The sequence below is a fragment of the Diabrotica virgifera genome, chromosome 10 (genome assembly GCF_917563875.1).
Source record: "Diabrotica virgifera virgifera chromosome 10, PGI_DIABVI_V3a".
NCBI classification, from domain to species: Eukaryota; Metazoa; Arthropoda; class Insecta; order Coleoptera; family Chrysomelidae; genus Diabrotica; species Diabrotica virgifera.
This window is the reverse complement of record NC_065452.1, coordinates 63,947,537-63,967,356: the sequence shown is the minus strand read 5'-3', so window position 1 is coordinate 63,967,356 and position 19,820 is coordinate 63,947,537. Positions and strand designations below refer to the sequence as shown.

Genomic DNA, 19,820 nt, shown 5'->3' with positions numbered 1-19,820 from the left:
GTAACTTATTAAAATAAATATTATAGAAGTTTTCAGGGACTTTCAGCCCTCGGTAATAATGTAGTCTTTCATTCTGAGTTTAAAATTTTCAAAAATATTTATTAACTTTCTCAGGATTCGAAAAAAAATGAATACAATTAAAATACATTGAGAATTTTAACATCCGTCACAATTTTGCATTAACTCAATGTAAAATTCTAAACTGTTGAATTCCAGCTTCCCTAATAGGTCTGGATCCCGCGTATGAAAAAAAAAGTTGATTAATAGCAAGCTGAAAATTTGTTAATAGCTTAAGGGTATCTAGTCGGACAAACTTTGATATAGGGGAACACTGGAATAGGGGAAGTTTTAATTATGGAACAGGTTAAAAATTTGGAACGGTCAGACCACGAAAACGGCACACGTATTTTGTCCGACAGAACAGACTTAAACTCTCCGAACAGAGATTAAACTCTCATGCAAAAATCAGACTGCTATTTATCACCAAATGGGCGTTTTAATGAGTGGAACATGTAGAATATGTCAAATGACAGGAATTATGACAGGTGATAAATAGCAGTCTGATTTTTGCATGAGAGTTTAATCTCTGTTCGGAGAGTTTAAGTCTATTCTGTCGGACAAATTAAATGTGCCGTTTCCGTGGTCTGACCGTTCCAAATTTTTAACCTGTTCCACAATTAAAACTGCCCCTGTTCCAGTGTTCCCATATATCAAAGTTTATCCGACTAGACACCCTTAAGCTATTAACAAATTTTCAGCTTGCTATTAATCAACTTTTTTTTCATACGCGGGATCCAGACCTATAATTATTTGACATCAAAAGACATTATACCCTATTCCACGAACATACGCCTGTTTTGGATTACTTCGACAACGAATATTTTACTGTGCAAATTAAGAAGAACGAAATTAAATTGCAAATTACATTGTTGTTTATTGGAATAATTATTAGCGCCATTTACTTTCGTACTTCTTATGTTGCACAGTAAAATATTCGTTGTCGAAGTAATCTAAAACAGGCGTATGTTCGTGGAATGGCCCATAGAAACTATTTGTAGATGATTCAAATCTGTATTGAAAACAACTGTTAAAATTGGTCTACGTAATTAAACATATTCCAAAATTTTGTAAAAATGTAATACATTTCAGTTTTTAGCCCAAACTTAGGCCACACACAATGCAATAATGTTCACATTTTTGAACTGTCAATATTTTTATTTTATCATCTATTGTTTAAAAACAATACAGTTGATAAGATACCCTCAGTTGCGGAGAAAGTATTAATAATAAAGATTAATAATAAAGTCTAATAACCGTGGAACAGAATAAGCTATCTGACAAATTTTAAGATTTGGCAGTGACATTGACAGTATGTAAATATTAGGTATTTATCCTTCAAAATACACTGCTCAATTTTCTACAAAATACGCGTCAAGAGTCGTATCAGTTTTTTTTGGAACCAGGTGTACATATCAGATCATAAGATTTTTCAAATCTCCTATACTTTTGAAATTGGTACTAAACTTTGACAAAATTAATTAATATCACTAATATTTAACATTAACTTTTCTGCTTTTTGAAAACATAAATTTCCTTATTTTCTTATCATAGATTTTGATTCAATTCCTTATAAACACCTATATACTATTACCATAGTTACATTTAATTTTTTGTCAGCCATGTATTTATGATAAACTAAACTTTTTAAAAGTCAATCAAATTTAGATCATTACTTCAAAATTTAACCAATTTTTATCCTTTGTTAAGTGTTTTTGTTAAGAATTTTTATTGTTTTTTATGTTATTCAAAATGTACAACAGCCGTTTACCATTGATATTTTTAATCTTATGTATAGTAACCAACATTTTTTTATAATCTAAATTCTGGTAAGTTACTCATTACTATTTGTTCTTTGATAAATATTCTAATATTTTTTTTATCTTATTGCATTGTAGACATTCTTGAAAAAGGAAATAAACATTTCCGAAAGCTCGAATATTAGACAATAGTATACTTTAAAGCCCCAATTTGACTTCAATACCCAAAAAATTTGTGAAATTCGTATTTCCAATCAAGTCAATCAAAATACTACTTGTATATATATATATATATATATATATATATATATATATATGCTTTCTGTTGTTTTCCGGGTTTGACTCCGCGTTGAATAATTTTGGTTTTGAGAAAAACCATTATTTTGACGACGTTTCGGCAAGATCTCACTTGCCATTGTCAAGTCAGGTAGTTCCGCTTCTCGCTGCTGCTTGAAGTAAACTGAATTTTTACTCACGATACCGTCACTTTGTAGTTGATCCTGATGCTGCTGCTGCTTGCCCTGCGCGAACTCTGGCTCTTGTTATTGGTCCGGTGTAGGTTGCAGTCGTCGGCGGGATGTTACGCGTGGATGTCGCGGCCTGATTTATTTTGGTCTTTTTCTTCAGTACCGTTTTCCATGTTGTAGGAAGCCGTTGCGCATCATCTCTTTGGTTTAAGCCGTTGGGATTTCTTTCAATTTCTATCGATTCTCTGATTTCCCGTTTTCTTTTTACTTCGGATGTTAGCTAACATCGTTGTTTGGTTCAGGTTTATTGTGTGTCCTGTATTTGCGACATGTTGAGCCAGGGATGACGTGGTTTCTCCCCTTTCGATAGCATTTCGGTGTTCTTCTCGTCTTACCTGGATTTTTCGGTTGGTCTGTCCAATGTACGACTTTCCACAATCTCCACACGGAATCTCGTATACACCTTGGCTTTCTAACGATATTTTGGTCTTTGGTGTTGGTAAAATAGTTGAGATCTTTCTGTCCGTATTAAATATCGTTTCTATGTTGTGTTTTCTCAGCACTCTCCCTATTTTCTCTGTCGTACCCTTCACATATGGCAGAATAGTTTTGCCGATCGGTTTATTGTCTTCTGTAGGGTCCTTATCTCTTCTTCGAGCATTTTGAGCTTTTTCGATGTTGTATGTTGAGAAGCCGTTTTTTCTTAACGCTGTTTTCACGTTATGCATTTCTTCATTTTGATGTTCTTGGTCTGTCAGTCTTTCGGATCTTGTAATCAAGGTCTTAATGACTGAATGCAATTGTGCAGGATGGTGGTGTGAAGCAGCATTTAGATATCTATCGGTATGTGTCGGTTTCCGATACACTGTATGGCCTATGTGTCCGTCTTGTTTCTTTATTATTAACACATCTAAGAATGGAATTTGATCGTTTTCTTCCAGTTCCATGGTAAACTGAATTTTATGGTGGATATTGTTGATGTGTTCTAAAAAAGCCTTTAGTTTTTCTTCTCCGTGGGTCCAGATGATAAAAGTGTCATCCACGTATCTAAGCCATACTTTGGGTTTGTATTCAGCTGTTTCTATTGCCCGATGTTCTATTTCCTTCATAAACAAGTTCGCTATTACTGGTGACAGTGGGGAACCCATCGGTGCTCCCTCAACTTGTTTATATCTTTGTTCCTTATAGATGAAATAAGTGTTATTTAAACAGTGTTTGGTTAGGTTTAGTGTATCCGGTGATATTGGATACTTTTTGCTTATGATGTCCAGTGATTCATCTACAGGAACATTCGTGAAAAGTGAGACAACATCGAAGCTGACTAGCAAATGTCCCGGCTCAAGAGTCACACCTTTTATAAGCTCGATGAAGTGGCTCGCGTTCTTGACGTAAAAATCCGCTTCTTCCGCGTATGGTTGCAGCTGTTGGGCCAGAAATTTCGCCAGCGGTTGTAAGGGAGATCCGATGGAGCTCACAATTGGTCGCAGTGGTAATCCTGCCTTGTGTACCTTGGGTAGGCCGTAAAATTTTGGGCATCTAGATGACTTCTCTCTAGGTATGAGATGGACCTGTTGTTCTTTATTGATATTTGAGGCTTTGATCTTGGCTTTTGTTATTTTCTCTAGATAGGTTGTCGGGTCTGACGAGATGCTTTGATATGTTGTATCATTTAAGATGTCGTTTATTTTTGTTTCGTAGTCTTGAATATTCATCACTACCGTAGCGTTGCCTTTGTCAGCTGGAAGCACGATGATTTCTTTGTTGTTCTTCAAATTATGTAAGGCTTCTTTCTCTTCCCGTGTTAAATTTCTTTTTGGTGGTTTAGCTGTTCTTAATATTTTTGATACGTCTTGGCGTATGATCTCGGCTGTTTCTGCTAGGAGATTAGTAATTGTAGTCTCTACCTCAGTAATGATGTTTTCTACGGGAATGTATGTAGGTGCAACAGCAAAATTGAAACCTTTTGCAAAAACACTATTCGTGGCTTCATCCAGTGTCAGATTTGAAAAGTTATATACTAAATTGTTTGTTTCTATTTGTGGATTTTCTTTCTTTTTTGGCCGCTGTTGTAGTAACAAATTTTCAAACTTTTTAATTTGTTTGGTCTTAGTGAGATCAGCATCTGTTTCTGCTCGAAAGTTTGTCAGTTGTTCAAAGAAATATTATCTATTAACTTATATATATTCTTTTAAATCACGATGAGTAGGATTTGATCTCTAATTTTATAAAATGCAAAAAAGACTTTAAAGACTACAAGCATTATATTGCAATTAAAGTTGCATTTGGTGATCCACTCTTTTGTATATTAAAAGTATCAATTTCATCTCCCTCTAGGTCTTCCCCTTGGTCTTTCCATTTTTAACTTCCATCTGGTGACCTTCTTAATCACTAGGTAGTTTTTCCTTCTCTCTAAGTGTCCCAGCTATCTCAGTCTCTGTGCTTTAATAAATCCAATTCTATCTTCTCCATTCATTCTGTCTCTTAGGATTGTCCTTTTGAATATTCTTAATGTTTAATCTTTCTTCATCTTTATCTGTGAGGCACTGAGGCACATTGTCTCATCTGCTTATGTAAAATCTGATCTAATCATAGACCATTTCCAAGAGCATATTCTTGATGCAGATTCAAATATAGGCACCTGGAAATAAGCATACAATTAAACGTTTCTCAGTCAAAGAGATTTTGATTCACAGTATAGTGACAGTATACAGTATTTAAATGTGAGAGTGCAGTCGATTTGTACCCCCTTATATTTTAGTTATGTGCAGTTCTTTTATAGTTTTCCTTGCCGTGTTAGGTGTAGCTTTTTTCTGGCTTGATGTGTTGTTCAGATGATAGGCACAGACTTGAGTTTTCTTTGGGTTTGGTCTTAGTGAATTTTTCTTGTAGTACGCTTCTAGTTCTTTCACCGCAGCCGTTGTGAGAATAAAATTATGCATTATAATATTTTAATTTAAATTTTTTTAGATCCCTGCAACAACAACACGTATTCTTTTAAATCACTTTCGATGGGATAAAGAAAAGTTAATGGAAAGGTTCTATGATGGTGATCAAGATCAGTTGTTTTCTGAAGCTAGAGTTATTAATCCTTTTAAGGAATTGAATATTAGCTTTAGAGCAAAGGTAAGAGTTGAGTGCCGATGGATAATACATACATGTTATTAATTTATTTCGTGTTTAACACCTTGATTGCGTTTAGAGATACAGTAGATCCCCGCAAATCCGAACCCCGCTAATCCGTACGTTCTGCAAATCCGAACCAACAGAAAGTGAAAAAAGTTAAAAAATTCAGGACAAAAACTTAAAATTATGTTTATTATACAGAGTAAAACCAGAAAATTAAAAAATCTAGTATTGAATCGGCCTTTGACTTTTAAAATTTCTTAAAAATGAATACGTACTTGATACGTAGTACTTATAAAAGTTAAACATAAACTTACGTCGGTTCTCTTGTAGTCAAGTTAAGTCCAAAAATATTGTTCACCCTCTTTGCGAGAACGTTTGCAGCCATAAGGGTAAAAACATGCCGAAGATACATGGATGAGCGCGGTGTAGGTCGCGATCGTAGTCGAGGTTTACATCGATGACTGGCAGAACATACCGAAGATACTTTCCGTATCCTGTTTTGACATCGACATCGCTGTAAACCGCTATGCAAGGTCGCGAGGGTGAACGGGTGACACATCCTTGGTATGAACGATATCATAAGAAAATGAAGGTTTGTTTTGATATCGATGTAGCGACCGCAATCGCGTCCTACACCGCGCTCATCCATGTATCTTCGGCATGTTTTTACCCTAAGGAGCATTCTTAAAGAAGTCGGTTACTTTATTCTGACGCATGGAGGTGTAGGGAATTGACGCAGCGATGTTGAACAATTTACGCATAAACATTACATCGACCGGTAACCCAGCAGAGTTCTGCTCCTCGTAACGTAGAGCCATATCCGGAACTTTCGTGGCATCTACGTGTGACACTCGATATGGCAGGGAAACTTCTTCTTCGCTTTCTTTATCTTTATTAGGGTTGCCTTGAGGTTGAACCAAGTCTACAATGTCTTCATCCGTAAATTCTTGGTGCCCATTGTCGTCAGTTTCAATCCACTCTGTAATTGCATTTTCGTCTTTGTTTTCTCATCCTGTTGTTGTACGACTTCATCTTGTAATGGAGCGTGGAAAAATGGAGCTTCTTCAAATTGTAAATCTAGTCAGCGAGTTAGCGAGTAAACACAAACAATGCCACTGGCTCTGCATCAGTGACATCAATCTGAGATGGGTGGAAGAGGGAGAGAGTGAGACAGGTGCAGCGACTCAAAATCAACGACAACGAAAGCTTTGAATTATTAGTTAGGCTAACTTTCTAATAATCCGAACTTTTCGGAATCAGAACAGGCTGTCCCCCCAATTATTTCGGATTTGCGGGGTTCTACTGTATTTATAAACTTACGTTGAGTGCGTTACGAGTTACGAGGCATATATGTCCCTTATACCTATACCTCATTTGGCACCGTGCGTTACGACAAAGTCGCCGCAGCCAACCGTTAATCTAATACGAGGTCTATTTGTCCCGTAACGCAGCCAAGGTGTTTTAATATTTAAATCGTGTTTTTTTTTTAATTTAACATTATTTTTAGCCACCTAAAAAATCAAATAATGGAACAGAGGAATGTGAGATTTGTTTTATGATTTTTCCATCATCAGTAAGTAATACACAAATATATCTAATCAAGATTAGTTATAATACTCCATCTAATTTACTTACCGTTTTATTTGACAGTTGCGGTGATGACATTTCATATTTGTTTATATTCTTTACTATAAGTATTTGTTTCATTATATTTACTGTTTTTATTATGTACTTTAACGTAAGATTATAACTTGATTATATATAATTCTTGTTTTCTATTTCTAAAGTTTTTATTTATTTACATTGAATATTAATTTGTTTTGCTGTATAATCCACTTCCGCAAAAATTGTGTGATGTATTTTATTTAAAATGAATTCAAGAATTTTTTGTAATTGGGCAACAATGTCAACTTAGATATCTAACGTAGATAATGACGTGCAACGGTAAGTAAATTAGACGGACTGTATATAGGTATTAGTCAATAATAAAAAAACTTGTATCCTGTAGAAAAAAAATTCAATTCACAAATCTGTCGAAACGTATGTAATACATTTTTTTGTTTTCAGCATATGACCGGTCTTGAATGCGGTCACAGATTTTGCACCCACTGTTGGTGTGAATATTTGACCACTAAAATAATGGAAGAAGGTGTAGGACAAACAATAGCATGTGCAGCTCATGGTTGTGATATCTTGGTTGATGATGCTAGTGTAATGCGATTAGTTAGAGACTCTAAAGTAAGACTCAAATACCAACATCTTATCACGAACAGTTTTGTTGAGGTAAGTTTAAAAATTAGATACATAGATACACAGTTTTAGGGTCTCTAACATGCGAAAAGTAAAAAATGGAGAGTCAATTCATGTTTTTTTCTTCATTCTTCTAAAAGTAGTTCCACATTTACCATAGTATTTTTTCCATTCCATTTTCAGTGTTGTAGTGCTATCACTACATATTTAAATATGAAATATTTTCAACAGTTCTACTTATTATCACGTTATTATCATTAATTATATCACAAAGAGGATCATTACAGGAAGAGATTAAACATAGATGTGATCTAGCAAAAGTTGCCACAGTAAAAATGACCAAAATATGGAAGGGCTGTTAAATTTAACGAGCGTTAAAGATGAGGTTGATCAACTGCTTAATATTTTCAATACTGACCTACGAATGTGAATCTTGGACCCTGAGACGCCACTGAAATGTTCTGTTGGAGACGAATGTTACGAATTTCTTGGACCGACGGTAGGACAAATAATTCCTAAAAGTTAGCCAACGACTCTCCCGTAAGGTCCATCTCCAACAATTAAAATACTTTGGACATGTTATGAGAGCACACACAGAAAACATGGAAACACTCCAAAGAAAGACAGAAAGCCAAAGATCACGAGGAAGATCCCCAACAAGATGGATCGATCAAATTACAGGAATATGCAAAAGACCTATGCATGAGTTAAAAGAAATGACCAGACACAGAGATTTCGGATACGGACAATACACGACATCACGTCGACCACTACACTCCCTCCGGGGGTCAGGATTGAAGAGAGAGATACTCTTTATTCTTATCGCTATTCTGCATTTCTATTATTTTTTGCTGCTTAGTTGCTATATTTTAGTGTTTATTTGTAGAATGAATTTCTTTTTGCAAATTTGTCTCTTAATATTTTTGCTGTTAACTTTACTTTCATATGATTTGTCATGTTGACACACCTTCAACGTACAGTATGGTCTAAATGTCTGGAATAAATTCGTTATTTCATAAGCCAGCGACTTTAAGGAAACATCCTGAAACAGGTCGATTTTTATTTTTAAATTATGATTTTTTGACATATATATCATACTAGTGACGTCATCCATCTGGAAGTGATGACGTAAACGATGCTTTTTTTAAATGACAATAGGGGTCGTGTGCTAGTTCATTTGAAAGGTGATTCAATTCTCTATTCAGTAATATAAACACTAACATAATTATTTACACAGGGTGTTCCTCTTGACAGTTTGAACATTTAATTTAATCGAAAAACAATGTTTATTTGTTAAATAAACATTTTTTTCTATTTTCTGACAACAGTAGAATGTATTTTGAATAAAATAAATTATATATATTCTTTTTTTTTGTGTCAATTAATTTAATTCAAAATAATTTTTCTTAGACACTCTGTACCTATAAATAATAATGTTAGTGTTTATATCACTGAATAGAGAATAGACTAACCTTTCAAATGAGCTAGCACACGACCCCTATTCTCATTAAAAAAAAATCATCGATTACGTCATCACGTCCAAATGGATGAAATGACGTCACTAGTATGATATATATGTCAAAAAATCATAATTCGAAAATAAAAATCGACCTGTCTCAGGATTTTCCTTAAAGTCTCTAACTTACGAAATAACGAATTTATTCCAAACATTTGCACCATACTGTATCTGTATAGTATAGTATACACACAGGGTGTTAGTAAATATGTAAGTATGAAAAATTTTAAGGGCTAATTCTACATGAAAAATTAATACCAGTTTGCTCTATAAACATATGTCCGCAAATGCTTAGTTTCGGAGATACGGGGTGTTGAAATTTTTATTTCAAACTGCCAATTTATTTATTGCTCCAAGACCAGTTGAGCTATGAAAATGAAATTTGGTGAGTTTTAGAAGGTAGTTATTACGAATTTTTTGACATACAATTTAGAATTTTGTATTCATCATTGGCGCACCTACGGGCAATGGTCTGAATTTTTTTAAAGAAAAAAATAGTACTTCACTGAGATATTTCGAATTAAAAATTATTTTTAAATTCCACGTCTAATTTATGATAAAAAACCTTTCTTGCCTTTTTTTCATATGATGCACCGTTTTTATGCAGAAAAATAAAACATCTTGGCGCGTATTTTTCATTTCTTAATACATCAAGAACTATTCAATATAATAATACTAAACTAGAACAATAACAGAAAATATTACTACTACTAATAAGATTTCAACTAGGTGCAAAGCTGCAAGAAATGTTTAAAATGATCTCCTTTACAGATAACAGAAGAATTTTATATTCATCATTGGCGCGCGTACGGGTAATGGTCTGAATTTTTTGAAGAAAAAAATAGTACGCCACTGAGATATGTCAAACTAAAAATCATTTTTGAACTCCTCGTTCAATTTACGACAAAAAATCTTTCTTTCCTTTTTTTCATACGAGGCGCCGTTTTTATACAAAAAAATAAAACATCTTAACGCTTACCAAGTATTTGAGGTAGTTTCCATATGCATAGAAACTTAGTTCAAATACTTTGTAAACGTTAAGATGTTTAATTTTTTGCATAAAAACGGCGCCGCATATGAAAAAAAGGCAAGAAAGATTTTTTGTCGTCAATTGAACGAGGAATTCAAAAATGATTTTTAGTTTGACATATCTCAGTGGCGTACTGTTACCTGTAAAGGAGATCATTTTAAACATTTCTTGCAGCTTTGCACCTAGTTGAAATGGTATGAGTAATATTTTCTGTTATTGTTCTAGTTTAGTATTATTATATTGGATAGTTCTTGATGATGTATTAAGAAATGAAAAATATGCGCCAAGATGTTTTATTTTTCTGCATAAAAACGGTGCATCATATGAAAAAAAGGCAAGAAAGGTGTTTTATCATAAATTAGACGTGGAATTTAAAAATAATTTCTAATTCGAAATATCTCAGTGGCGTACTATTTTTTTCTTTAAAATAATTCAGACCATTGCCCGTAGGCGCGCCAATGATGAATACAAAATTCTTAATTGTATGTCATAAAATTCGTAATAACTACCTCCTAAAACTCACCAAATTTCATTTTCATAGCTCAACTGGTCTTAGAGCAATAAATAAATTGGAAGTTTGAAATAAAAATTTCAACACCCCGTATCTCCAAAACTAAGCATTTGCGGACATATGTTTATAGAGCAAACTGGCATTAATTTTTCATGTAGAATTAGCCCTTAAAATTTTTCATACTTATTTACTAACACCCTGTATATTTGTTTGTATAAAGATTTTGCGATTACTAATATATACAATATTTTTTAGTGCAATCGATTATTGAGATGGTGTCCATCTCCAGACTGTAGCAATGCAATAAAGGTTCAGTATGTGGAGCCCCATAGGGTAACTTGTAAATGTAGTCATACATTTTGTTTTGCTTGTGGAGAAAATTGGCATGATCCTGTAAAATGCCATCTTTTAAAAAAATGGATAAAGAAATGTGACGATGACTCAGAAACTAGTAACTGGATAGCGGCTAACACCAAAGAATGTCCTAGGTGTAATGTAACAATAGAAAAGGATGGAGGTTGTAATCACATGGTGTGTAAAAATCAAAACTGCAAAGCGGATTTCTGTTGGGTATGTTTAGGACCTTGGGAGCCCCATGGGAGTTCCTGGTATAACTGTAATAGGTATGATGAAGATGAAGCAAAGGCTGCTAGAGATGCACAAGAGAAGTCTCGGTCAGCACTTCAGCGTTACCTGTTCTATTGTAATAGATACATGAATCATATGGCATCTTTGAAATTTGAACACAAGTTGTATGCTTCAGTGAAAGAAAAAATGGAAGAAATGCAACAACACAATATGAGTTGGATAGAGGTGCAATTTTTGAAAAAAGCTGTAGATATATTGTGTCAGTGTAGACAAACGTTAATGTACACTTACGTATTTGCTTACTACTTACAAAAGAATAACCAATCTGTGATTTTTGAAGATAACCAAAAAGACCTCGAGAGTGCCACCGAAACATTGTCGGAGTATTTGGAGAGGGATATTACGTCTGAAAATCTTGCTGATATTAAACAAAAGGTTCAAGACAAGTACAGGTAATACATTTTATAATCACTTTGATCTGTTTATGACATTGAGATTCTTTTTTGATTTCCTTGTTTCTTTTTTTTTGCCCACTATCATTCAACAATTACTGTTCAGTAATGATGCAAAGAACAGTATATTAGAGAAGTGACCTAAGAACTCAGAGACTGAGACGCGGAAAGTCCCGATGAAGACTCTTGGAAAAGTGTCGAAAGCTCGATGTACCAAAACAATAAATACTTGAACACTTGCGAGACAGTACTAATAATTGGTGACCTCAATCCAAAAGTAGGCAAAGAAAACCAAAATAAGAAAGTAACAGGGAAAAAAACTATCAATGAAGATACAAACGCATGAATATGACACGCCGAGCTTTTGACTCCCTTTATGGAGTCTTCATCAGGATTTCGGGGTATCTATGTCATTAAGTCATTTCGTAGTAATATACTGTTTATTGCAGTACTACTGAACACTAATTGCCCAATTATATGAACTATTTTTTAAATTTCGGCGATGTAGAAAGAAGTGTTATAAATCATCCCTTCCACTGCGACATTTTGCTGGAATACATGCCCAGAAACGGCATTTTTTTAATGCTCGATGGCCCTGCCTTACTATCATCCATATTGTAACAATAAAACGAGCAGTTCGTCTATACGAAATTTATTTATACAAGTTTACAGTACGAAATCTTTCTTATAACTAACTCTATTTACAAAATCGTCCGTTATTTATACCGGCCGTTATTTCTAGAATGTTCTGCCCATCTCTAGTTATGGCGCGACATTCGGTCAACCGCACGTCTCCCCTGCCGCTGCTTCGCGTCTTATCCAGAATCATCGATGTCGATCTGTCTGTGTGGAGATGGGACCTGTTATACGGGGGTCGGTCAAAAGTACTCTTTTGTTACAATATTAATCTACCTACGAAAATCAAAATCCGAAACGAACAAACTTTTTAGAAGTAGCGATATGTACGCTACACCCTCGTCAACGTACATACAGCTTGAACTGGCGCTCAGTTTCTCCTGGCAATTAAAATGACAATGTGCATGTGCAACAGTGTGAATGGTTAAGGCTAATATGTGCATGTTCAAAAATTAAAAAATATTACTGGATATAAACTAAGTCAATACTCGCAATCTTTAAGTTTGTATTTATTTGATGTTACAAATTGTGGGGCAACCGGTTTCGAGGCTTACATTGTTTGCCTCATCATCAGGCCCAGTACATATATGGTCTTCCATAAATTACAAACTACAATATATCAGTAACTTAAAAAAATTATTGGTTGGTTATAAAAAATAAGAAAGTCTTCCATGGCAACCAATAGTTTTTTAAAATTGTGTTCGTAATTTATGTGGGTTGTCCTTTTTACATTATTTATTATACAAATTAAAACAACTGCAAAAAATCTGGACAAAAACTATAAAGACAGAAAACTGTAACTATAGAAGACAGAAAAGAAAATTTGAGTACACATAGATAAAAAACCAATTTATATTTCCTATATAATAATTCACATATTAATATATCTACTCGTCTGCTTTTTGATGGAGCTGGTGACATTTATGAATATTTTTGGCTGTAGAACAGTCTTGTTACTGATATCTTGTAGTTTGTAATTTATGGAAGACTATGTATGTACTGGGCCTGATGATGAGGCAAATAATGTAAGCCTCGAAACCAGTTGCACCACAGTTTGTACCATCAAATAAATACAAACTCAAAGATTGCGAGTATTGACTCAATTTATATCCAATAGTATAATGGACTCGCATTTTCGAACCTTTCATCATTTAAAAAATATTAGTTTTGTTTGTGTGTGTGTGTTGGAGCATTATTGGCTTCGGATTCAATATCCATTCGCCATCTTATCTTTACGGAGTTATTTTGTATTATTTATGCGGAAGCTCTAAAGGAGTGCTCCTTGCTTTCTTCTCGTTTGTTTAGGTAGGTATCCAATCATAATCCTTGTTACATTATCCTTAATATCCTCCACATTAATTTTACAAAGAAATATTAGTTATCCTATCCTGAATAATACTATATGAATTGTACTATTTGTTTTTTAGGTACTGCGATAGTCGGCGAAAAGTGTTATTAGAGCATGTCCACGAAGGATATGAAAAAGAATGGTGGGATTACAATGAATAAGCGTCTACAAATACATCCGTTCAGTAACTAGTATTGTAGTATGATAGATCTTAATATCTAGTTACCTTTAAAAAGGAAGAAACAAAATACGGATTTTATTTACATTGTGTAATTAATTTATCTACGTGAGTTTTGTATTTATTTTTATAGCCTAATTTTTGAATATTTATTTAATAGGAACACAAAAATATACCTCAGTAGATCGGAAAAATCTGGAAATCATATTTTACGTTTAAGCCGGACTTTTTCGTTAATACTTCCCAAACAAACGTTCTATTATGTTAATTGATTCTAAATAGTGAAAGACAGTTTGTTTCTTTTCGATTCAGAGGTGGTCCATCGTCTTCAGTGGAGCTACATGAACACCACTGAATCGAAACGAAACCAAACTATATATTTAAGCTGAATTATAAAAATAACATTATAATTCGCTTTTAGGACGCTGTAGCGACATCTGTTAAAGAAAAGATGAAAAGTCACAGATGCAAAGTTCATTATTAAAATAATAAATAATTTATATCTGAAAATTTTCGTGGAAGCCACTTTCTGGTAACATCCTTAATATCTGACTTTTACAATTTATAACGCAAGAGACGACGAATAAAGAAGGCGAAAAGGACTCTACATGAGACGACGAATAAAGAAAGCGAAAAGGACTCTACAATATGCAGTCACTTTCTGTCTTACTCGTCTAGGAAATGTTCCAACGAAAGATAGTTCCAAGTACTCAAAGTACTCAGATTTTGAGTACTTGGAACCATCTTTCGTTGGAACTTTCCCTAGACGAATAAGGCGGAATGTGACTGCATATTGTAGAGTCCTTTTCTCTTTCTTTATTTTTCGTCTCTTGCCTTATAAAATGTAAAAGTGAAAGATAAAGGATGTTACCATAAAGTGGTTTCCACGAAAAGTTTCAGATTTAAATTATAATTTGTTCTTTTAATAATGACTAGAGCTCGGGAAATATGCACTTAAAAAACCCTAAAATATGCATGCAAATATGCACAAAAAAAAACAGTTGAAATATGCACTTAAAAATGCTTTTATGCATTTAATGCATATAAATAAAAAAACGCAGTAATCCTTGTTTTGAAGGTATTTAATTATTTATTTGATGCCAATGCACTGTCGAGGTATTTGCTAAAAAAATATTTATTTTATGCTGAAGTTATAAAAAATATTAATTGAAATTTCTATTACCTACATCATTATATTCATTTTTTATGCTTTATATTTATCATTCTTTATTATTACAATTATTATTAAAACTATACATTGTTAAACGTTTTTTTAAATTTTCTACAGAAAACAGTCGTATGTATTATCTGATTGTAATTGTTTGAGCATACACGGAAAAACTTCTTTCTACTTCACATGAAGTTAAAGAAGCAAACTTAAAATATTGTTTAATTAAGGGTTCTACCTATAAAATTAAATTATCTTCACATTTCCCCATCTTAATAATATTTTTTTTTATTTTTTTTTTGATATCCCTCATTTTTCTTTAACACCGTGCCGATTTTTGATACACTGTGTTGGTTTCACCAAGGTGTTTAATTATTTCATTTAATGAATTGTTAATTTCAATATTTTGTTCTAAAGAAATGTTTCGCTTTTCTAATTTAGTAATTGGCTAAGCAATATTTACAAAATTGGTTTGAATATGTGTCAAATTACTTTTTAATAACGGTTTTTTTAAAACATCCACACATTTTTCATAGCACCTGAATTACGTCTACATCGAAACTACAAAATGACGTCTCTAATTCCCTCAAAATTATCGGTTACGAAATTTACAGAATTTAACCATGTTCTCCATCTAATCACAAGTTCGAGTGGTAAAAATACATTAGGTAAACGATCTTTATAAAATTATTCTTTATACACCTATACTCGCAGAAAGGATTTTAAAAATATGTTTTTATATTTGATACAAGGGTATTGACCATTGTAAATTCCATCCTTACAGTTTGTAGCATCCTGCTACTCTGTTTGTAGCAGACGCGTGCTCTAGACAAGTAACAAATTTGAAAAAAATATTTTTAAATATTGTCCACCTTTGGTTATATGGTGGAGCATCACTTAACAATAACAAAATGTTTTCACTAACAAAATGTGACTGCATATTGTAGAGTCCCCTTCGTCTCCTTTATTCGTCGCCTTGTAAATTGTAAAAGGCAGAGATTAAGGATATTACCAGAAAGTGGTTCCACGAGAATTTTCAGATTTATTGTCTAGATCTGAGACTTCTCATTTCTCTTTAAAATACATCTATGCAAAAAAGTTTAAAAATATGCAATTTTAATAAGTGCATATGCACTTACAAAATTTATCCAAAATATGCAAATATGCAATTTACATATTTCCCGAGATCTAATAATGACTTTTCATCTTTTCTGATTCTAAATAGTATATAAGGTGCCTCGTGGAAAGTAGTCAAGACTACTAAAACATCGCTATTCTTTAATTACAAAAATGTATCAATATAATTTGATAATGCTATTTGAAATCAATGGATTTTTATCGAAAAATTCGTAGAAAAGAGGCTCCGATTGATCTGCTGATCTCAAGTTGATCCACATTTTTACAATTCATGCACGAAATTTGTAAATTGTATAACAAAACTCTTAGTAATAGGTTTGTTCTAGCAAACAGTCAAACTAGTCAAAAACCGTCAGCAAACAGTTGGTCAGTGAGAAAACATAATACAGTCACCAGTGCTATCCCCTCTACTCGCGCTGGTCCACTATTCGCTGATGATTTTAAACCATATGAAACTGATGCTAGAATAAGCCTATTGTAAATTCAGGCCAAGATAGAAAAATACACTGATATTGTTTTATATGCTGGAAAATTATCGAAAGTTTTACTCTAAAAATATTTTATGAAAACTGTATTAAAAAAGTCTCTTTTTAAATTAACTGTTTTTTAATAATCACTTGCAACAATGTACCAATTATAGATGGCAGCTTCTGAAATTGGTGATGTAAAGGATGCACATAATTTGTTAGCTAAATATTTTGATGCGTTAAAGTAGCATTGTTTATGATTATTATGCGTCTTTACATGCTGTTGTCGTTTTCCAACTGCTCTTACATATATCCCCTGCTCTTTTATGTGTGTTAACCAACATAAATTAGGTTTTACTTCTTTCAGGTTTAGTCTTATTCAGTTTGTTTATGGGATTATTTTGTATTTTTTATGAGGAAGCTCTAAACGAGTGCTCTTTGCTTTCGTATCATTTGTTAGGTATAGTTTTACATTTTTTTTTTCATTCTTTATTTATTTATTTTTCAATTTTAATTCAGTTTGTTGTATTATAATGTTTCCTGAGGTATAAGTCTGGAATCAATTCTCTATTCTTATATTCTATTATTATTATTAGTCTCCGCAGTCAGTTTACGCAAGACAGTTCTGACTGTTGCCGCATCGTTTTGAATAATGTATGTCATGTCATGATTTTTTAATATGAATATGAATAATAGAATATGGATTTGGATCTGAATAGCATTTTTAAAATAGCTACATGACACGTTGACTACCTACTAACTAGGTTATGTTAACTCCGACATGCAGTTTATATCATCCCAAAGTTGTAACACAAAGCAATTTAGGTTGCCTAACAATAACACCACTTTAGGCGAGGCAATGAAGCAATAAACCTACCAGTTTTTTTTGCACTTAGGAAATTTTGTGAACTAAAGTAATTATGCTGAAATGAAAATTACATTATTGAACAACTAAAATGCATTTTCCAAAGTGCAGTTCGAAGTAATGAAACATAATAAATTTGTAATTGGAAAATAATTGACGGAAATGAGTTCAATATTACTACTCGGGGGTTTTTGGGGTCGCTGAATACGAATTTCATGGCAGCGATAGTCTCCGGAGCACCTGGTGCCCAGAATGGGCCTCATTTCTGGGGGTTTATAGAAATACGATACAAAATCAGGGGCCTGATTCTAATTAATTTCGATGTCGCAATTTAATTTCGACTCCGACATGACAGGTGCCATTTATAGCGATTCTTACTCATTTCGATATTAGTTCCAACTGGGGATATTAACGTTATCATTTTGACACTGCTCAGAATTTTGTTTGGTCCTCCTGTTTATTGGATTTATTGGGTATGCAACCACCGCAACGTTCGTTGAGAGTCTGGGCAAATTATCGAAATAATGTCATTTTGGGAGAAGTTATTTACCAGCTATTTGATTGCTAAAATGGAATTTTAAGATTGCATATATCTGTACCAGCTGTGAATAAGTCGATAACTCAAAAATGCAAACTTTTCGGTATGGCCATTTTAAACATTTTATTAGTTTTGAAGAATAAAAAATTTAAGATTTGACTTATCCACTTATTCACGGATGGTACAGATATTAGTAATATGGGGTATGACAAGTCCGCAGAAAGTGTGTTATTTTATTTATAAACAAATTAGCACTCCCAAATCTTCTTTTTTTTTTTCAATTAGTGCTCTGTAACTCTTAATATTTTTTCTTTAAACCAAAAACACTCAAATAAAAATTTCCCGCAATTTAGTTCTGCACAGTTATTTTTTTCCGATTTCCTTCAACAAAAATTTTACTCTGAAAATCCGAGTTTTCCAAAAAAATCTGCAATTTTCAATTAAAATTTTAGGAAAGTAATTATTTATCAAAAATTAAATAAACTGGTGACATGAAAGATTTTTTATACCTAGTAGATTATACACTCACCGGCAGAGAAAACGGGCACCCCAAAAAATGGGTCATTTTTAATGTCTTGTATTTCCTAAACCTGATGTCCGATTTAAGTAATTTTTTTAATATAGCCTTATTCTTTATCAATATCGCTGTATTAATATTGTTGCTAGACAGGTACATCGTCATTGTATACAGGGTGTACGAATCAAACTGTGTTTTTTTCTCAAACTTTGGAACACCCTGTGGAATGTTCTAGCTTTTATAAAATACTAAAATTAAAACCCAACTATAGCCACAGATTTTCTTAACATTCTGTTTTTTTATTAATTCGCTTATTTTGGATAATAAAAAAGTTAGGCACTTTAACAACTACCCCTGTTTTTCGTTAATACAGGGTGTTTTTCAATAAGTACGGCAAGCTTTAAGGGGTAATTCTGCATGATAAAATAATGACAGTTTGCTTTATAAACTTATGCCCGCAAATACTTCGTTTCTGAGATAGGGGGTGTTGAAATTGTTCTTACAAACTGACGATTTATTTATTGCTCTAAAACGGTTTGTGATATGCAAATGAAATTTGGTAGATTTTAAGAGCTAGTTATTGCGCATTTTTTGGCATACAATTGAGAATTTTATATTCACCATTGGCGTGCATACGGGATATATCTAAAATATTTATACCCGTATGCACGCCAATGGTAAATATAAAATTCTTAATTGTATGCAAAAAAATGCGCAATAACTACCTCTTAAAATCTAACAAATTTCATTTGCATATCGAACCGTTTTAGAGCAATAAATAAATCGTCAGTTTGTAAGAACAATTTCAACACCCCCTATCTCGGAAACGAAGCATTTGCGGGCATACGTTTATAAAGCAAACTGTCATTATTTTATCATGCAGAATTACCCCTTAAAGTTTGCCGTACTTATTTAAAAACACCCTGTATTAACGAAAAACAGGGGTAGTTGGTAAAGGCTTAATTTTTTTATTATCCAACATAAGCGAATGAATCAAAAAACAGTATTTCAGTATTTTAAAAAGCTAGAACATTCCACAGGGTGTTCCAAAGTTTGAGAAAAAAACAGTTTGATTCGTACACCCTGTATACAATGACAATGTACCTGTCTAGCAACAATATTATTACAGCGATATTGATAAAGAATAAGGCTATAACATATTAAAAAAATTACTTAAATCGGACATCAGGTTTAGGAAATACAAGATAT

General features: G+C 33.1%; 1 protein-coding gene across 1 annotated transcript in view; it reads left to right on the top strand.

Moving 5' to 3' along the window:
• The window catches only part of LOC114339118 (E3 ubiquitin-protein ligase ariadne-1-like), a 64,279-nt gene extending 45,245 nt beyond the window's left edge, over positions 1-19,034 (top strand). The window contains exons 2-6 of the mRNA XM_050641519.1: positions 5,252-5,407; positions 6,918-6,983; positions 7,478-7,693; positions 10,973-11,757; positions 13,821-19,034. Of these exons, the coding sequence (XP_050497476.1) occupies positions 5,252-5,407; positions 6,918-6,983; positions 7,478-7,693; positions 10,973-11,757; positions 13,821-13,902 (1,305 nt within the window). The 3' untranslated portion in view covers positions 13,903-19,034. The remainder of the gene's footprint in view (positions 1-5,251; positions 5,408-6,917; positions 6,984-7,477; positions 7,694-10,972; positions 11,758-13,820) is intronic.
• Positions 19,035-19,820: the final 786 nt, after the last annotated feature.